This window comes from Panthera onca, chromosome E2, assembly GCF_046562875.1.
Source record: "Panthera onca isolate mPanOnc1 chromosome E2, mPanOnc1 haplotype 2, whole genome shotgun sequence".
Taxonomy (NCBI): Eukaryota; Metazoa; Chordata; class Mammalia; order Carnivora; family Felidae; genus Panthera; species Panthera onca.
The window spans coordinates 26,297,028-26,319,566 of record NC_138353.1 but is presented as its reverse complement, the minus strand read 5'-3'; the positions used below and the strand labels follow the sequence as shown (position 1 = coordinate 26,319,566).

General features: G+C 34.7%; 1 protein-coding gene across 1 annotated transcript in view; it reads right to left on the bottom strand.

Moving 5' to 3' along the window:
• The window catches only part of LONP2 (lon peptidase 2, peroxisomal), a 102,362-nt gene that overhangs the window by 53,235 nt on the left and 26,588 nt on the right, over nt 1-22,539 (bottom strand). Inside the window, exon 8 of the mRNA XM_060650823.3 lies at nt 15,413-15,554. Within this exon, the coding sequence (XP_060506806.1) occupies nt 15,413-15,554 (142 nt within the window). The remainder of the gene's footprint in view (nt 1-15,412; nt 15,555-22,539) is intronic.

Below are 22,539 nucleotides of genomic sequence, written 5' to 3'. Positions count from 1 at the left end.
TCTGAGCTGTCAGCACAGAGCCCGACGCAGGGCTCAAACTCACAAACCATGAGATCATGACCTGAGTTGAAGTCGGACGCTTAACCGACTGAGCCACCCAGGCGCCCCCACAGCATGGATGAACACTGAAGACCATATGCAATGCAAAAGACCAATTATGAAAAGATAAATAAAGGATTCTCCTTATAAGGTATATAGATTAGACAAAGTTACAGAAACAGAGAGGAGAATGGTAGTTGCCAGCGGCTAAGGGAGAAATGCAGAATAGCTATTTAATAAGCACAGAGTTTCAGTTTCTCAAGATGATAAAGCTCTAGATATTGGTTGCACAATAATGTGAATATACCTAACACTACTGAAATGTACACTTAAAAATGGTGAAGATGGCAAATTTTACCAAAACTAAAAAGCTAAAGGAAATCATGCCAAAAGAATTATAGGAAACTATGAGGATGATGCCTTAATAAAGAGAAAATATCAATAAAAAGACAGGAATTATATTAAAAAAAGGAGCAAATAGAAATATGGGAGTTGAAAAACATAGTAACAAACAAAAAATTCACTATGGGGGTTAAATGTAAATAGCAATTTCAACTGCAGAAATTAGAATCAATGAAGATAGGTCAACTGAGTTTACCCAGTCTGAGGTACGGAAAGAAAAAGGAATGCAAAGAAATGAACATTGCCTCAAAGATGTATTGGATGCTATACAGACTACCAACATACTCATAATGGTAGTCTGAGACAAAGAGAAGAAAGGGAAAGGGGCATAAAGCATATCTGAAAAAATAAAAGCCACCACTTTACCAAATCTGATGAAAACCGTTAATCTACCACATCTAGATAGGCTTATAGTGTGTGTGTATATATATACACACACTATATATGTGTGTGTGTATATATATATATATAATGTATATGTATGTATATATATGTATGTGTACATATATACATATATATATACATATGTATACGTATATATATATAAAACAGATACTAAGTAGACTCAGATCCTACATCCATCACAAACTGTCAAAAGCCAAAGCCAAAGGTTAATCATTTAAAGCAATAAAAGAAAATACTTCTTTCATGAAGTATAAGGGATCCTCCATAAGATTAACAGCTGACTTTGCATTAGAAACCATGAAGGAAGGAAAGCATTAAAACTACCCTCCAAAAATGAAGTAGAAGGGGTGTTTGAGTGGCTCAGTCAGTTAAGCTCCCAAATCTTGGTTTCAGCTCAGGCTATGATCTCACAACTTGTGAGATTGAGTCCTGGCATCAGTCAGCACAGAGTCTGCTTGGCACTCTCTCTCTCCCCCTCCCCTGCTCACTTTCTCTCTCTCAGAATAAACTTTAAAAAAAAAAAAAAAAAAAAAATGGAGAAATTAAGGCATTCCCAGATAAAAAACACTGAGAGAATTTATAGCCAGCAGACCAGACTATAAGAAATGCCAAAGGCTAAATAAAGTAAAAGGACACTAAGCTGTAACCACAGAAACAAAGAACACCAGTGAAAATAATTACATTGGTAAATATAAGAGACGGTATAAACATATTTTTTCTTTGTATTTCTGACCTCTTATTTGATTCAAAGGACTTCCAAACAATAATTACAGTTGTTTCTCATTATTCATGGTTTCTGCATTTGCAAATTCACCTAATACCTAGAATTTACTTATAACTCCAAAATTAATACTTTGTGGTACTTCTGTAGTCATTTGCAGACATACGACAACTCATGGTCCAAGGCATATGTTTCCAACTGAGGTCAAACAAAGTGATGCCCTGCCTTCTTGTTTCAGTTCTCATACTCTAAATAAGTATCATTCTTGCAGTCTATTTAGTGCCATGTTTTTTGCACCTCTATGTTTTTTGTTAGTGATTTTGCTGTTTAAAAGACTCCCAAAAGGAAGTATTGAAGTACTGTTTAGTAAGTGAAAGGCTGTGACAAGCCTTATGGACAAAATACATGTGTTAGATAAGCTTCATTTAGGCATGAGTTATAGTGTTGATGGTCATGAGTTCAATGTTAATTAATGAACAATATATATTATATAAGGCAACTTTAAATAGAAACACAGCTAAAACAAAGTTATGTATTGATTAACTGACAAACTGACTCTCAAAGAAGCCTATTTCTCCCAGGAGCAATAATTCAGTATTCACTAATTCAGTGTTTGCTACAATTTTACACAACATAACTATGGCAAGAATGAGAATCAACTCTATGGGATAGGCTTACAGTATATATAGATATATTTTATATGACAATAACTTCCCAAAGGAGGGCAGAAGGAAGGGGGACTTACTAAAGCTAAGTTTTTATATGTTATTTATATGTCAACTTGGGGAGTGTTTTTGGATGAACATTTAAATCAGTGAACTTTTTAAAAAATTTTTTTTGTTTATTTATTTTTGAGAGAGAGAGACAGAGAGACAGAGAGTGACAGGGGAAGGGGCAAGAGAGAGGGAAACACAGAATCTGAGCTATGAGCACAGAGCCCAATAGAGGGCTCAAACTCACAAACCATGAGATCATGACCTGAGCCAAAGTCAGGTGCTTAACCGACTGAGCCACCCAGGTGCCCCATACATCAGTGAACTTTGGCTAGACTGCCCTCCACCTTGTGGATGGGCTTCATCCAATCATTTGAAGGTCTGAATAGAACAAAAAGACTGGCATCCTTAAGCAAGAGAAAATTCTCCAGCAAACTGCTTTTGAACTTCATCTGCCCATCATTTCTCCTGGGTCTTGGGCCTGCCAGTCCATACCACAGATTTTGGAATTCCCAGACTCCATAACTACATAGGCTGATTCTTTATAGTAAATCTCTTTACATGGATATATCTAGATATCTATATATACACATACACACAGATATAGACAATCTATATCTAAGTCTTATCTCTATATATCCAATAGCAGGTAAAACTAGGAAAAGATCAACAAAAACATAGAAGACTTGACAATACTATAATCAATTAGACATAATAAACATCTAGAGAACAATCCATCCAACAGCAGCAGCAGTATACATATTCTTCTCAAGTGCACATGGAACATTCTCCAGGACAGACCATAAGCAAGGCTATTAAATAAACATCTAAATTTCAAGGATTGAAATCATACAAAGTATAATCTCTGACCACAATGTGATGAAATCAGAAATGAGTAAGAAAAAAATTTGGAAATTCACAAAAATATGAAATTAAACCCTAAATAACCAAAAGGTCAAAAAGAAATCACAAGAAGAGTTGGAAAATATTTTGGGATAAATAAAAACAAAAATGTAACTTACTACTAAAACTTGAGATGCAGATAAAGTGTTGCTTATAAAAATATTCACAGCTGTAAAAGCTATGTTTAAAAAATTCAAATCAATAACCTAACATTCCACCTTAAGAAAGTAGAAAAAGAATTGCAAACTGAACCCAAAGCAAGCAGAAGGAAGAATATAATAAAATTAAAGCAAATAAACTAAACAGTAAAGACAAAAACAATTAAGAAAATCAAAACATCAAAACTTTGTTCTTTGAATAGTTCAACAGAATTGACAAACATGTAGCCATAGTGACTATGGAACCATATTGACTACAGGGAGAACACTCAAATTACTAAAATCAGGAATGACTCAGTTCACACTGCTATCACCCTTACAGAAATGAAAAATATATGTGTATACTATGAACAACAGTACACCAACAAATTTGGTAACATAAGTGAAATGGAAAAATTCCTAGGAAGATACAAACTATTGAAAGTAATTTGTATCAAGAATTAATAGAAAATCTGAACAGATCTTGACATTTCTATTAAATATTATACTAGAGGTTCTAGCCAGGGCAATTCGGGGGAAAAATGTATCTCTAGGCATTCAAACTGGAAAGAAGTAAAAATATCTCTACTTGCACATTATATGATCTGTATATGGAAAAACCTAAGGAATCCACAGAAAAAAATATTAGAACTAATAAAGAAGTTCTGAAAGGTTACAGGATAAAAGACTAATATACAAAAATCAACTGTATTTCTTTATATAAGCAATGAACAATTTGAAAAAGAAATGAAAAAAAGTTCAATTTCCAATAGTATCAAAAAGAATAAAACATTTAAGAATAAGTTTAACAAAAGAACTGTAAGACTTATATACTCAAAACCCCAAAACATTGTTAAAATAAATTAAAGAAGACCTAAGTAAATAGGAAGACTCCTATGTTTGTGGATTAGAAGAATTACTATTAATATGGCAATACTCCCTAAAGGGATCTATAGATCCAATGCAATCCCTATCAAAATTCTAGTTGCCTTTTTTGTAGAAAGTGATAACCTGATTTGAAAACTCATATGGAAATACAAAGGACCCACTATGGCTAAGCAATCTTGAAAAACAACAAATCTGGAAGATTCACACTTCCTGATTTTAACAGCTTCTACAAAATTAAAGTAAGCAAGATTATGTGATACTGGCATAAGGACAGAAATATAGATCAATGGAATAGATTTGGAAGACCAGAAATAAACACCTGCATTTACAATCAATTGATTTTCAGTAAGGGTGAGAATACCATTCTATGGAAAAAGAAAAGTGTTCAATAAGTGGTGCTTGGGACAACTGGATATCCACATGCAAAAGAAGGAAGCTGAATCTCTGTGTTTTACACCATATATAAACATTAGGTCAAAATCAACTGTAGATCTAAATGCAAGAACTAAAACTGTGAAACTCTTAAGAGAAAATGTTAAGAATAAATTCTCATAAAAAAAAATTCTTATGACCTTGGATTAAATGGCTTCTTAGATATACCATCAAAACCACAAACAACGAAAGAAAAATATAGATAATTTAGACATTATCAAAATTAAAAAATTTTGTGCTTCAATGAACACCATCAAAAAAGTGGTAAGAAAGCCCCCAAAACTGGTGAAAATATCTGCAAATCCTGTACCTGAGAAAGAACTTGTATCTAGAATATGTAAAGAATTTAACAGAAAAAGACAAATAACCCAGTTAAAAATGGGCAAAGGATTTGAATAGATATTTCTATAAAGAAGATATACAAATGGCCAATAAATACATGAAAAGATGCTCAACTTTATTAGTAATTAGGGAAATAATAAAAATCACAATTAACTATAGCTTCACACCTACTAAACAAATGGATGGCTAAAATAAAAACAATGGATAATAACAAGTATTGATGTAGATGCAGAGAAATTAGAACTTTCAAACACAGTGAAAAACTAACATGGTATGGTCACTTTGGAAAATAGTTGGTAAGTTTCTCAAAGTGTTAAATACAGAATTTCCATATGACCCAGCAACTCCACTCCCAGATAACAAGAGAACTGAAAACCTATTATACACACAAACTTGCACATAAATGATTACAGCAGCATTATACATAACAACCAAAGGTAGGAACAACCCAAATGTCTATTGACTGCTGAATATGTAAAATGTACCATGCTAAGGCAAGATGTTAAAAAAGAGAAAACTGGGGTAGGGAGGGTAAAAGGTTATATGAGACTCTCGGTACTTTTCACTCAATTGTGCTATAAACCTAAAACTGTTATAAAAAAAAGAAAGAAAGAAAAAGAAAAGAAGAGGGGAAGGCTATTAATTTAAAAAAAAGAAATAATATAAAAGTCAAAAATGGTTTCTGATCAAAATAATGTAAAAAATGAAATCACTTAAAGTAACCAGGTAGTGAGATAAGGATGTGGTGGATTACTGTGTATTATTTCATTTTGATTTACTAAAGGGAGGAACAATATATCCTATTTCATGTATGATACTGATAGAGAACCCGAGATGTGTGATTTTTTTTAACTTAAAAGTATCACACGTAGTATAAAAAACAGAATAAATGCCTTCTGAACAAAGTGTCCATATAGTTAATAACATAATTCAAAGAAAGTAACTAGGACTCCTTAAAAAGGGTACAGAAAACAACTAAACAATGAGATGACAAAAGGCTCCAAACCTGAGTTAGATAATAATACAAAAAAAGCCTACTGAATATTAGAGACTTCCAGATAGTATCAAAAGGTAATCTAAAATTTGATTATATGAAATACTAATAAAACATAATACTACAAGGTTAAAAGTTAAAAGACAGAAAAAGCTATGCCTGATATATATTAACAAAAAAGGAAGGAAGAACTGTACAAATATTAGTAACCCAAGTAGAAACTGAAGTTAGGAACCATGAATGGAACAAAGGGCTGTGCCTAGATAGCAGAAAATATCCATAATGATGATATAAACAAATGAATACTCTTAAAATGTAATTTAAAAAATTCATTAGAAATTACAAAATGAAACCGACAAAAACTATAGTGGGTAAGTTTAATGTATATCTTAATGTGCAGAAAAAAGACCTAAACCTAGAGAATAGCAATCTTATAACACTTACACACATATAACTGTTTTAACATTGCTGTTCTTTAGGTGTATGTACAGTATGTGCAAACACATATGCATGCTTATACAAATATACACTTCATCATGGATATACATATATACATTTCAAAGGTCAGTATGTTACAAATAAACTGTCTTTCCTAAAATCTACAGAATATTTATGAAAATGGATCCTCAATAAACTCTAAAATTTGAAAAAATGAAGTTGCATACTTGGGCAATATATTATACATGAAAATTATAATAAAAACATAAAAATTTAGAAATGTTAAAACAATAATCTTTTAAACTCTTAAAAAAATTTTTTTAATGTTTTTATTTATGTTTGAGACAGAGAGAGAGACAGCATGAGTGGGAGAGGCTCCAGGCTCTGGGCTGTCAGCAAAGAGCCCAACGCGGGGCTTGAACTCACAAGCCATGAAATCATTGCCCTGAGTTGAAATTGGACACTTAACTGACTGAGCCACCCAGGTGCCCCAAATCTTTTAAACTCTTGAGTCAAAGTGAAAGTCAACATTCTAACTACAGGCTGTTTAGAATAGTAGGTTTTACAATACAGAGAGCCTGACTCCCTCTAGCAGAAATAATAATGGACCTTTCTCTGAAAATACCAACTGTTCGAAGAAATATGATCTATAGGTCCTGAAATTTCAGGAACCCATTCCAAACTTCTCACCATGTGGTAAAGCTTACAAGGTGTCACCTTGCATGTGCACACAAAACTTTTAATAATCTTAATGTTATACATTATATATACAAAAGGACAACCAAGAATCATCAAAGATTGGAGGAAAGCCCTAACATAAAATACAGGGACCAAACAAAATTAAAGGCTGAAAGAGAAAGGGACTAGAATAAATGAATGTAGGATATGATGTCAACACACAAAATATAAATTGTACTTTTTATTAATACTAGCAATAATCAGAAATTGAAATAAAAAAATAAGCAAGAATTATGAAATAATTTGGGATAAATATGACAAAGTACAATATGCATGTGCTGAAAGTGCTAAAACGCTGCTGGAAAGTAAGGGAGACCTAAAAAAAATGGAGAGATATGCAATGGACGAGAAGGCATGATATTTTTAAGATGACAATTCTCCCCAAATGAAGTACAAATTGAAATGAAATGTCAATTAAAATCCCAGTAAAATATGAGCACTGTTTTATAGCAAAGATTCTAAAATTTATATGGAAATGCAAAGCATCTAGAATAGCCAAAGTTTTTCTGGAAAAGAAAAGCAAAGTTGGAGAACTAACACTATAGAATTTCAAGACCTATTATAAAGCAACAGTAATCAACTTGGTATGGAGGGTACTAGCATAAGCATACATTGATGGGACAGCATAGAGAACTCAGAAATATAAAACACAGCCAGACAATCTATCAACTAATATTTGACAAAGGTATCTAGGGCAATTCAAATGAGAAAAAGATACTTCTTTCAACAAATAGTACTGGAACAATTAAGTACCCATATGTGAAATGGGACAAAAAAACAAAAAACAAAAAACAAACCTAAGAAAAGAAATGGAAATTTGACCTTTACACCACACACTGAATACAAAAACTCACTGAGCATGGGCCACAGACCCAAATGTTAGAGCCAAAAATATAAAACTTCTAGAAGAAAACACGAGAAAATCTGTGTGACCTTGGTTTAGTAAAGATTTATTAATTACAATGCAAAAGAAAACACACACACAAGAATCAATGAACTGAACTTTGAAAAACAAACAAAAAGCTTTTTGGGCTCTCTTCCAAAGACATTGTTACTAAAATATTTGAAGAGGGGCCCCTGGGTGGCTCAGTCAGTTAAGCATGACCTTTGGCTCAGGTCACGATCTTGTGGTTTGTGAGTTTGAGCCTTGCATCAGGCTCTGTGCTGACAGCTCAGAGACTGGAGCCTGCTTTGGATTCTATGTCTCCTTCTCTCTCTGCCCCTCCCTCTCTCTCTCTCTCAAAAATAAATAAACATTAATAAAATAAAATATTTGGAGAAAATATCTGAAAAATATGTAACTGACAAACAAAATCTGTCTAGAACATATAAGGAATTCTTACAACTCAATAATAAAAAGACAACTCAAAAGAAAAAAAAAAAGCTAGACATTTTACAAAAAAATACAGGATACAGGCAAATATCACATACAAAGTTGCTCAACATATCATTAATCATTAAGGAAATGCAGATTAAAACCACAATGAGATAATACAATACACCTACCAGAATGATTAAAATTAAAAAACTTACTGCATGTCAAATACTGACAAAAATGTGGAACTGGAACTCTTATACACTAGTAGGAGAAATGTAAAATGGTACAACCATCATTTTGGAAAACAATTTGGCAGTTTCTTAAAAAGTTAAGCAGACACCTACCATTTGACCAAGCTATCCACTCAATAGGTATTTATCAAAGAAAAACAGAAGTATACATCCATAGAAAGACTTGTACATAAGTATTCACAATAGCTTTATTTGTAATAGAGAAAACTTGAAAAATCCAAATGCTGATCAAAAAGGTTTATGGGTATACCAACTGTTTTTCTCTTGGTGTTTTCAAAGTTTTCTATTTTGTCTTTCAGGATTGTTATTATGATATCTATCTATGGATTTCTTTGTGCTTATTTTACATGGAAATTTATCAAGCTTCACAAATGTGTAGATTTATGTTTTTCATCACATTTGGGAAGTTTTCATCCATTATTCCCTCAAAAACTTTTTCTGCTCCTATCTTCCCTGTCCTGTTCAATTAGGCGTACATTGTTGTGCTTAACAGTATCCCACATTTCCCTGTTCATTTTAGTCACTTTGTTTTCCTGTTCTTCAGACTGCATAATTTCTAGCAACTGATCTTCAAATTCAAAGATCTACCAGTTCTAATCTACTGTTGATGCCCTCTAGTGAATTTTTTGTTTCAGAAGTAGAACTTCTATGTCTAATACCTTGATTATAATTATGGTTTCATGATTAATACACATATCAAAATTAAGCTATACATTTTAAATACACCCACTTTACTGTATGTAATTATACCTCATTGACACTGTAAAAAATTAATAAAATATATTTAAATAATAATTTTTAAATAGGGTCAGCTGCTTTAGTTTAATCAGAGGCAAACAGCTTACATCTCACTATGAATGCCTATTTCTACTTCTGTCTTAAAATTGCCCAAAGCTGATCAAACATTTTTAGAACATTCAAATTTCATTTATTTCTTTTTTGGCAAAAGAGGATCATTAATATAAAAGAGAGATCTCTAAATTTGTAAATATTGCCTATTCATATAAAAAATAAGAATATATAATCGATTTAATACTGGTAAAATGTTTCCCCAAATGAACAGGATATTTTGAAAAGTACTTGCTCCTGAAAACCTGGTATATAAAAACTAAACCCAACTCATCATTATTTCTTAATTTATTAGTCAAATTACTATTTCTCAACAATTTGCTGCCTATACTTCTCTCAGGTGGTTTTTTCCTTTTCTTAGTTTGCTACTGAATCCAGTAGTAGGGTCCTTGCCAAGACACATAGCCAGGATTTGGGCCACAGGTTTGTCTAATGATCCCCTCATAGAGCATCCCTGAGGATGGCCAAGAGAGGAAAAGAAAGTCTTGGTGATTATCAAGTCACAAATTCATAACAATAATTCCCTCAACCCACTCCAAAATTAATTTTCAGGTAAACTTGACTACACAATCTAATCACCACCAAACTCTACTAACAAGAGTGTTAAATGGGGTAGAAATGAGAAACAGTAATTTTGGTTGCAAATATAGCTAAGGGCTGGAGGGCTGTGGACAGTCAGGTGGCAGCTTGTACATGTGTATGTGCTTGGGGGAGAGTGGGTGGGTAACAAGACAAAAAATGGGAGCAGGGTATAAAAAGAAAAATGCTAACATAGACATCAAGACATTTTTGTGTAACTTGCAAGTATGCCTTGGGCGCTGGTGACAGGGTTTGCCAGCACTAAAAAGAAATGATTAGTAGGTTTCCCTAATGTAGCTTAGTTTAATCATTAAATGGCAGTATCCCTCTTAATCAGAGACAGTAAAGAGGAAATGAAAGCTGAAAAAGGTGTCTTCAGCCACACCTCTCTGATAACATCAGTATTTAAGACATCTTTTACTCTGGTGGGTCTTAGAATTTACATTGTAAATACAGCATGTGATGAGATAAAAAATTAAGGTAACATCCAGAACCTCAAAATTTTCCTTAATAAAAGGAAAGTCCCTCTCCTTGAAATTCTTTGACAATAGTTGTAGAGCTTAGATTAGAAGACCCTAGGTCTGCTGTATCCAAGTAGTAAATCTACTAAACTCACTCTAATTACTAAATGGATCTAATTCTAATTAAGAATGTCAGTTTTAAAAAAAAGTTTATTATGTCTAGATTAGGGACTTTTCCACTTTGGGGATTCTATCTATCTATCTATCTATCAATCTATCTATCTATCTATTCAGAACTGTAAATACTGTTTATATAGAAAACTGGTAAAGTATCCATGCATTTTGTTAGACCATTCACATTAAAAGTGTATTTCGGAAATACACATATATTTTATAACAAAGTCTGGATCTTGCATCAATTATAAATATGATTGTACCTGCCTGATAAGAATTCTATAATATTCTTTTGAGTCTAGTAATTACATAAAAGGACTTTCCTTGTATCTGACATTTTAATACTATTCAACAACAGACCTGTCCAAATTCTGTCTACCAACATTTGCTTATCAACAATTAGTTACATCTGTTTTTTATTCTTCCAATAAATTTTCAAGAGGCTATCTAAATTTTGAGTAAATATTCCTTTGTTGACAACAGTAACTGGAAATAGGCATCTCCACCATGAATAAATATGAAGCTGAGAAGAATCTATAGATAGAAAAAGTATATTCTTTAATTTATTTAGAGTAACCACTCTATACTTATGTTCTTTATATCTAATATATACAGGCAGAACATAAATTAGCTATAAAATAATCTCATATGACTATATCTTATAAATAATATCTAGAAATCATTTCATTAAAGAGTAGGCTTTCTATGTGGGAAGATAAATCATACTCCTGGTATTTCCGGTTTCTCAGTAACATTCTACTTTAAATACAAGGTGTTTCTTTTTTTCATTTAGGTGGGTCTAAAGGTGATGGAAACAGAAAGTCGTTTTCAAACTGGACATAGATGAAACTGAGTGGACATCAAATTAAAATAACATGTATAGAGTACTTTACGGTTTCCAGAGCACTTTTACATATAACTCATTTAATTGTTTCAACCACCTCTGTGATAGAAGATGTTTCCACCAAGGACTGGGGCACGTGGGAGGGAGAAGGACATCAGGTACCAATATACTCATTTCTTCTGTATATGTATCTTGCTTCACCCTATGGAATCCTAGTCTCGGGGTGCCTGGGTGGCTCAGTCGTCTAAATGTCCCATTCTTGATCTCAGCTCAGGTCATGATCTCGTGGTCATGTGATATCAAGCCCCCAGTTGGGCTCCATGCTCAGCATGAAGCCTGCTTGGGATTTTCTCTCTCTTCCTCTCTCTGCCCCTCCTCTGCTTGTATTCGGTCTCTCTCAAAATAAATAAAAAAAAAAAACAACAAAAAAGAACCCCAGTCTGTAAGGAACTGATGTTACTCATAACTAAACTACAGTATAAGTATGTGATCCCAGGTATCATTTACTTTGAGGTATCATTTGAGGCTTTAACATTTTTATTTGGAATATTAATAAAGCAATTGCCAAAAAAGTGAATACCAACTTCTGTATCAGACAAAGAAATATCACTATGCCAGCTTCTTATCAAAGGTCATCTCAATCCAACAAATGTTACTAAATCATTACAAAGCACTACGGTGAAGAACTAAAACACGCTGTGTAATAAATAGACAGGGATTAATTATCTCCTACTACTTGTGAAGCTGTCTTTTGGTGGATTTGTTTTAGGACTCCCACAAACAGTATACTGAGAAACCCAAGTATCAGAGAAATACTCTCAAATTCTTTTCAAAAGGGTAACTATAACTGTCTAATGAGAGAGTCGGTCAGATTACCTGAAAAACGTGCCAATATAAATTAAACTGAAAGTCTAAAGTAATCATCTAAGAAGCCACTAAAACCTTCAATAATGTTCACTATTTTTTTTTTTAATTTTTTTTAACGTTTTATTTATTTTTGAGACAGAGAGAGACAGAGCATGAACGGGGGAGGGGCAGAGAGAGAGGGAGACACAGAATCGGAAGCAGGCTCCAGGCTCTGAGCCATCAGCCCAGAGCCCGACGCGGGGCTCGAACTCACGGACCGCGAGATCGTGACCTGAGCTGAAGTCGGCCGCTTAACTGACTGAGCCACCCAGGCGCCCCAATAATGTTCACTATTTTATTGTTTGTAGTACTAAGGGGTAAACCAGTCATTGAGTCAGAACTGTTCTACAATAAAAATAGGCAAAACCAAACCAAGTGAAACTCTTATCTCCAAGTTCTGTGGCTTTTAAATATGGCAACTGTACTTTTTATGGTCCAAACAGGACCCACTTCTGAGACCAGAAGAGAGTGCAATTGATAACTAGGCATAAAATGGGATTGTCCCAGGCAAACCAGAATGTATGGTCTCCCTGCTTACAAGAAACATCTCCCAGGGTCATCCTGTTCTAAGAAGATTACAAAAACAAAAACCAAAAAAGGAAACAGGAAGCCAGAAGGAATTCAAAGCAAGGAAATAAACAAAAAAAACAAACTCACAAAGCAAGTTTTTCCTCAATTCTACAAATCAGTTCGAATAGTAATATTTTACTTAAACCAGGGTAAGGACTGGGGGAGCAGAGGTAGTAAACTAAGGAGGACTGGTTAAATTACATTTATGAAGCAGTCAGGTCCCAGATCCCTTCCCCCATCCCAGGAAAACCTGGAAGTTTATTTTCTTAAGAACATAAAACAGCTGTTCCCTGCCCAGGTGACCCTGGGCACAGCTGAGCGGAGTATGTACTCTACTGAAAATAACAGTTTAGGTGAATGCATACATCCAGGATGCTGAATGCAGTGACAGTCCCCACTTTCTCCCCACTGCTTATTTCCCAGGAAGCTGGCAGCCAAGCCTTAATTCTAAAGGCAAGAGACTTAGGGAGCCCTCTCTGAGAAATTCGACCTAAAGTTACTGACATAAGAGATTCTTCAACCAAATGGCCCAGCCGACCCTATTGTGAAACTGAGTCAATAAACCGTCCTCAGATTCCAATCAGCATTCTGTTCCTCACTACTAAATACAAACAAACACAAATTGCCAGACATCTAACAGAAGACTCTAATATAAAAGACAGAGACCAAAAAACAAAACAAAACAAAACAAAACAAAACAACATATATAACAAATAGATAAAAGCGGCTTATAGAAAAAGAAAAAGAAAAAAATCTAGTAGGGTATTTCTCACAGAGATAAGAGGACATATTACATCCATGTAATGAGAGCAAGATACTATAAAAAGAACAAGCAGAGAAGTTAAGAAAAAGATCTTTGAAATAATAACCTCATAGAAGGATTACTAGATAAAGCTAAGAAAGTCTTCATAAAAAAATACAGCAAAAAACAAAAAAGATGACTAACAGAAAAGATAAGAAGATTAAAGATCTCAAACCCAATTGATAGGCGTTCCCCCCAAAAAATGAAGAAAAAAATCATCAAGAGAATTCAAGAAAATTTTACAGAAATAAAGGACAGGATTTTCCAATTCAAAGAATCTTCAAAGCATCAGCAAAAATGGAGAAAAAGAGACTGATGCCAAGGCAGATTACTGTAAAATTTCAGAAAAATGGGATAAAAAGTAGATCTTAAAAATTTTCAGAGTAAAACAAGTCACAAAAGACAAGACCAGAAGGCTTTGGTCTTATCAACTGCAACACAGGAAACTGGAATACAATGGAGAAATGTCTTCAAAATATTGCAGGAAAATTATGTCTAACTAGAATGCAAACTACCAATCAAGGATGAGGGAAACATATTTTCAGATATACAAAGTCTAAAAACATCTCCCACCCATGCAAGCTTTCTCAGGAAACTTCTGGGAGATTAACACCAAGAAAGTGAGAGAATAAAGCAAGAAAGCAGAAGGTATGGAATATAGGAAACAAGAAATTCAACATGGTGGGAAGTGAAGGGCGATCTGAACAAGACAGCTAGGTTCCAGATGTGGACAACGACTAGCTCAGACTGGAGGAGTGAAGAAGATAAAACAGACATAACACTTGGAAAGTATCTCCAAGTCTTGAAAGGAGACTTAACACAACTGCTGGAAGTAAACAGAATAAACAAGACAATTATTAACCTACAAAGATTTTTTAAAAAATGTACAGGAAAACAAAAAGGAGGGGCAGGAGAAGAAAAGTGATCAGTTTACCATTTATCACATGGCTCAGCTGTGAAAAGCACTTACATACTTGTAATAATGTTAAGTATTTGACAGTGACATAACAAAATCAGGATACAATTTAGATTGGGAGACTGGGAGTATAAAAATGATATAGTAGGGGTGGAGGGAAGAAAGCAAGAAAAACCCTCATCTCCTATAGAGGGTAATCAACAAATGATGTCAGAAACTGTATATGGTCTAATTAACTAAAAGTTAAAGAGGTCAAAGTGTAGAAGCGGAAATGGGGGATCCCCAGGGAGAAGACAACTTGCTTGCTGTGTTATGTAATAATCTTATAGAATTACTGGTCTCTAAACAAAAAGCATGTATAAAATTTAAAATATTTGGTAAAAAGAAAAGAGAAAAAAGAAATGACAATTATTAGAAAAAGAAGAAATCTCTAAGACACTTCAATTTAGATATTAATTTGCTTTCAGATTTTAGTCCATATAACATTTTTTCCCATGACTACACTCATATCAATGTATATGCTACTGAATACAATTATCTGCTCTCAGATAACTGTGGTGATCACAGACCAGGAAGTTTCTGTATCTTACCTCAAGCAGAGCTGCTGCAGGATCACCCTGCAGACTTTTTCCTAGTTTGTCCACCTCATCTAATAGGAACACTGGATTGTTAACCCCAACAGTCTTCAAGCCATTGATTATACGACCAGGCATACTGCCAACGTAGGTACGCCTATAGAAAGCAGACAGCAAGTTAACAAGACATCAGGAGGCAAGAGGAGTATCATTTAGAAATCAAAACTCAGGCCTGGGAAAAAGTCATTTAGTTATCACAGTAACACAGCAAAGAGGTACTATATATTTAAAAAGTTCTTTGATACAACCAGGAAATTCAACATGGCGGGAAGTGAAGGGTGATCTGAACAAGACAGCTAGGTTCATTCAATTCTTGAATTGAATTCAAGATACAGCCAATGCTGGCTGTAAGTTACCCATAATACTGGAAGAATTGTAGCTTGTTTCTGCCATTTAGTGAAACTGAAAAACATTATACTTAAGCATATGATTGTGATTCTTACTTTTCAGGATTTCAAAATGTCCAAAGGAGCCTCCCACACTCCCTCAACACAAGCATCTTTTTACACATTGAAATGGTTGCCCCAGGGCTAGTGAAAACATCATCATCTTCATGAAGGAAATCAGAATTGGTTCAAATGGCCACTCAAAACGTAGACCAAAAAGAAGAAAGAAAAATTCCCAATTCTTTTATTTTCAGAAGCAATAGTCTGTAATTATAGTAAGATATGGGGTCAATAGTATGTATATCAAAATTCCATTAATTCTGGCCTTTTGAATAAAACTGTGTTCATCCTATATACACTGTTATGCCCAAGTTCAGCCAGATATTTTGTTATCCATTAAAGTATTAGAGGCTCCTTTATTATATTTGAACAAGAATCATCTACATAATTGTGACAGATGTAGAGGGTGGCATGAATAAAAACAAATATGTTTGTCAAACTGAAAAATGTGCCTTGTTTACAAAGCCAGCAAAACTTTAAGTAGCAATTTACCAATTTTAATTATAACCCTGTTGCCTAGGCCATGTGCAAAGCAGATGCTGTTTGTGAAAAGGCATAAAAGGGTGACTGCCTACAAGAAACTAATCAACGGTAAGTGTAACAGCAACAGTTATCTTATGATCTGCACAAAGCCGATTCCCGGAGCAGGCCTAAGTTTTACCACATGACTGGTATAAAGCAGGACAGAATAAATACAGTGACCTTTGAAAAGACAAGAAAGCCTTAAACATATTGTGGGAATGCCTTACATGGAGGAAGGGTGACCGAGGCCCTGGAACCAAATACAATAAACACTGTCCTGTTACAATAAGGAGTTGGCACATTCAAGATTTCAGAATGGGATACAGGAAGGACAAGACTCAAAATTAATAAAAGCCTCTCAAATTATTTCTTTAGAGAACTTATGAATTTGCCAGTATCCTGTGAATAAGTAGGTAAGGAAAATTAAAACAAAACAAAACACAAAGCCTCTAAGGGTCAATTTTACTGCATCAATGTCTTTCTTTCCCGTAATGTTTTTGACAGGTAGATTTCAAAAACAGGTACTAATGACCTAAAGTCATGGAGAGAAAAATAATATTTTAAGCAGGGACCTTTCTAAAGAAGCGGAAATATGGACACTAGTCCATAAACAACTTCTCCTAAACCTTCCATTGCTTTCCAGAGCCTACAGCATAAAGCCAAACTCCTCTGTCTGGAATTCAAGGCTCTTCACAATGCAGTCCCCACCAGCCTTCCTAACTTGCTGCCATAATGCTCTTGCATTATCCACAATTACAATCCTATTATACTCCTTACGTTTTTTAACTTTTGTTAATATGGTACCTTCCTGCCCTGAATACTCTTTCTTCCTATGTAAATCCAGGAATTCTAAAAAAACTTTTCCTGACCACCTCTCACAAAGTGATCTTTCCAATAATGCAACATCTACAGCATTTACTGGCCCTACAATTCATCTGATGCAGTTACAACTTAGTTTCTGGGTACCTCCTCTAGAGAGCCAGTGAGCACTCTGATACAGAGAGTGGGTCTTATTACAGAGTAGATCCCCTGGATATAGAGCTATCAGACTGTTCCCTAAACAGAAGCTTGTTTTTCCTATTTATTTGATGACATCAGGTCAACCATGCCAGCACCTGAAGTATCACCACTGCGAAGGCCATACAAGTCTTTGAATACTGCTTTGAACAAATAACTTGATCTAAGTCTCAGTTTCCTCATCTGGAAAATGGACATAGTAACTGCCAACCTCATAGATTATATGATTATGAAAGCATAACAGGTAAAGCACACAGTGTAGTGCCTGGCACACAGTAAGCTTTCAAAAGATGTTCATTGTTGTTCACATCTTTCATAGCACCAAGCATACTCAATCCCCTTAGTGTTCCTCAATCACAGGTGACGACATCCCCCGAATATGTAACACTAGTCTACAGGTCAAACAAAGAAGAGAACCATTACAGAGGGCCGATCAGCTGTGGAAAATATCTATAATGTGCTACATCCTTTACCAGAAGGTATGATAGCATGCAATTCACTGACTAAAGATACAGAATATACTTTGAATAAACCTCTGGAGTATGAATCAGATGGTGGAAAGTGCAGCAATACACAAAACAAAAATGTTCTCTTTCAACATCACCCAATATAAATCACTACTTTTTTTTTTTTTTTTTTTACAATTTTTTGTTATTTATTTATTTTTGAGAGAGAGAGAGAGAGAGAGAGAGAGAACATGAGTGAGCAAGGGACACAGAGAGAGGGAGAGAGAATCCCAAGCAGGCTCCACATTATTAGTGCAGAGCCTGAAGCAGGGCTCAAGCTCACCTGAAACGGGGCTCAAGTTCACGAACTGTAAGATTATAACTTAAGCTGAAGTTGGATGCCTAACCGACTGAACCACCCAGGTGCCCCTATAACCACTTTTAAAAAACAAATTAGCATACCAAAATATCCTCCTGAGAAACCACATAAGTAGGAGATTAATGAAATTAATACTCTTTTACAAACTATTAACTTTTTTGAGGGCAAAATACATACTTTGCCATGTCCTTCCTCATGAAACAACATCTAGGAAGCAACATAGCACAATACAGGTAAGTTTGCAAAGAATGTATCTCTTCAATTACTTACTATTCAGCCTAAATACATGATTATGTAGAAGTTTTTTTTTTTTTAATTGAAGTACATGAGTTAATTTTAAAAATACATGAATTATATTTTTCTTGTGATTGGTATAGGCAGTTCACAGGTTTATAAGGATTAGCATATGAAATACACAAAACCAAGTATCTACATGGTTCAAAAATTTAAGTTGCAAGATCAGCATTTGTCATGTTCCAAAATATAGTCTGGTTAATGCTTCAAAAAACTACAGACAATATCCTCTATTTATAGGAGCTCCATGGTAAATCAATTACTTTACTACTCTGTGCCTGGACATCTTCAAATCTTAAGCCAAAAGGCTGGTCAGCCTGTCACTGCCACTAACAGTTTCTAAACATCAGGAATAGGAGTGCCTGGATGGCTTGGTTGAGCATCCAACTTCAGCTCAGGTCATGATGTCAAAGCTCGTGAGTTCGAGCCCTGCGTCGGGCTCTGTGAGCCTGCTTTGGATTCTGTGTCTCTGTCTCTCTCAAAAATAAATAAACATTAAAACATTACTCACCTCTTTCCTGATATTAAAGAAGGGGGGGAAAACAGTCATTTTACCATCACCTTTTCACACCTACTCAATTAAAGAGTTCTAATGGGTTACGATGCAAACTACTGAAGTGACATTTACAAAGAATCTGTAATATAAAAATTGTATATTGTAATTTTAAGTCAAAAGAGTAGGATTAGAATTGCTTTTTAGAAACATGGCAAAAGCTGCCCATTGAAAAGTCTGGCAGGAAATAAAATGTTAACAGTGATAATCTTTGTATGGTAAAAAAACAAAAAAACAAAAATACATGAGAATTTTTTTCCTTTTTAAAAACTATTTCTAAATTTTCTACCAAGGGTGTATATATATATATCTCTCCAACTGGGAGTAATAAGCCTTAAAAGAGATCCTAATGATTTCAAAAGAAGAACAGTCTTTAATATAGCATATCTAAACAAATCAAATTGTTATTCTTCCAGCAGTCGTTCCTAAATCTTTTCGTGCACTCATTTGTATGGATGCACTCACTTAAAGGACCACAAGACTTACAAAATATAATTATGTTTTAATCTTACCTGAATTCACAAAGCATTTAGAGAGCCATGTTTGGCACTGTGCTATACAGCACAGAGTGATAAAAAGGAGAATAAGATATGCTAAAAACCCTACTGTAAAGAGCTTATACTTGTTCCATATTTATGTCTTATCTCTACAGCAACATACTGCATATGCCAGAGGCCTATATTATTTAATCATAAAAGAAAACAATAGACAGTAAGTGGTCAGTTTAGAGAAGAGTAAGATCATAACTGACTGCACCTATATTAATGGAGAAATCCTTGAATTGGGGCCTGAAAATGAAACTAAATTTTAAAGAGGCAAAGAAGAGCTACATGCAAATACAGGTTATAAAGAGTATGGTGAGCAAACCATACATGTCTGGCATACTATGCTAAAAATACATTAAAGGCTTGCTGCTTTGGTTATTTTCCCCTTGTGGAGACTAACAATGAAATAGCTAATTTATTTAAAACATCACCATTTCTGGGGCGCCTGGGTGGTTCAGTCAGTTAAGCATCTGACTCTTGATTTTGGCTCAGGTCATTATCTCATGGATTTGTGAGTTGGAGCCCACACTGGGCTCCATGCTGACAGAGTGGAGTCTGCTTGGGATTCTCTCTCCCTGTCTCTTTGCCCCTCCCCCACTCTCTCTTTTTCTCTTTCTCTCTCTCTAAATAAACTTAAAAAAAATGTTTATACATACAAAAATGTATCGATGTGGAAAGCAAAAGATTATTTTGTTCTCATCCTGTTTGAGCCAAAGATTCCTTGCAGTGATATAATTTTATTATCTGAACAAACAGCTGGCATACTACTTCCAAAGAGTTACTATCAACAATAACTTGTGACACAGCAATAAGCATATTTCACCAAGAAACAACTTATGAAAAATGATTATGGAAACATGATTTCATAAAACTTCATCCTAAAAGAAGTTGTTTTATTTAATTTCTATGAACTGATTTAAATTCTTTAAAAATGTAATATTTAAAAATATTAAGTTGTAAAAACTGATAGGAACAGAGCTTCCTAAAAGTGGACAGAAAAGTCCCAATGGAGACAGACCCAAATGAGAAATGTAGAGAAGACTGAAAAGCTGCATTAATAAACCTGACTCTTCTTTCTTTAAGGCACTCAAAATTAACAGGAACAAAAACAATGCGTCAATGTAAAATCAGATCACTATTTTTCAAGTTTAAGATTTAAATGTGAATCAAGTCTTTCTTCCCATCTCTCACTTCATTACCATTGAACTCTAAAAAACACATCTTTGTTTTTTAAGATCAATTCCTAACTTACTAGCACCTTCCTTCACATAAACAGGTATTTCTAGTAAAAGGATGGAGTTCCAAGCATGGGAAAATAGAAAAAGTGAGTGACAAAATCAAGAGCACAGCAAGGAAGATAATATAAAGCAGCTCTGTTTTTCCTTGGCTATTTTAAGACTGCAGAACAGTGGTGCCTACTCAGAGGCTGAGGAAAAACAAAACTTTGCATGAACTCTAATTGTGAGCATGTGACCAATACTTAAATGGCAAGACCTGGGTGTTTCCAAAATGCTTCAACTGTTACATGGAACCACTTGTTCCCACGAACTCCACCCCATGGTTGTGCTATTAGCTACTGTTCTTCCTCCTCTCCTATTCACCTCCAATTCATAGCTCTGAACTAAGCCCATACTCTGCTCTCAATCTCTGCTCACCTTAACCCCACTCTCCACCTACTTCCAAATGGGTTTTCAAATAAATATTTTCTCCAGGCTTTGATAATTTGGGAAGGTAAATGGGTAATAAGGCCCCAGTAGCACAAGGACAGGTTGCTGTAGTGTTTAATGAAACATCTGGTACAGTGATGGCTAGGGAGTACTTAGTAGCAGCCATAGTAGAATGATTCATAGACTAAACCACATCCCTTTTATTTGGCAATGATCACAGCCTCTGTGCATACGATACATTTCTAGAAAGCTTTATTTACACATATTTTTTTTAGGCAAATACATAACCTCATTTTACAAAAGACTCACAGTAAGTTCAGTTTTCTTAATGATAGCTACACATGTGAAAGTATACTCATTGAACAAATTTTGTATCTATCAATATCAGTAAAGACTGAAAACAGAGTTCTGCTTAAAACCAACAATGTTCACACAAAATGGTGAGAACTGTGACTTTATATACTGCCCACTAACACACATCACAGAAATACATTTTCCCACAATTCTGCTACATAAATTAAATAATAGGGGCGCCTGGGTGGCTCAGTCGGTTAAGCGTCCGACTTCAGCTCAGGTCACGATCTCGCGGTCAGTGAGTTCGAGCCCCGCGTCAGGCTCTGGGCTGATGGCCTGGAGCCTGCTTCTGGTTCTGTGTCTCCCTCTCTCTCTGCCCCTCCCCCGTTCATGCTCTGCCTCTCTCTGTCTCAAAAATAAATAAACGTTAAAAAAAAAAAAATTAAAAAAAAAATTAAATAATAATGCTAAGAATAGGATATTTTAAGTACTATTTAAAAATCAAATTGGGGTACCTGGGTGGCTCAGTTGGTTAAGTGTCCGACTCTTGATTTCGGCTAATTCGTGGTATAGAGCTCCACATTGGGCTCAGCATGGAGCTGACAGCGTGGAGCCTGCTTGGAATTCTCTCTCTCTCTCTCTCTCTCTCTCTTTCTCTTTCTCCTCCTCCCCTACTTATGCTCTCTCTCTCTCTCTCAAAAATAAATAAACTTTTAAAAAATCAGATTGAATTTTATAAAAACTCATTGAAGCTATTAAATGTAAACTTGTCCTCCTGAGAATTTAAAAGTAAATAATAATTAAAGCTATTTTTTATTGAATGCTCACTGTGTGTCAGGCACTGAGTAAGTGCTTTCTAAGCCTTACTGAATAAGCAATACTAATGTGGCAAGAAACAGGACAAATTGCCCACAGGTCA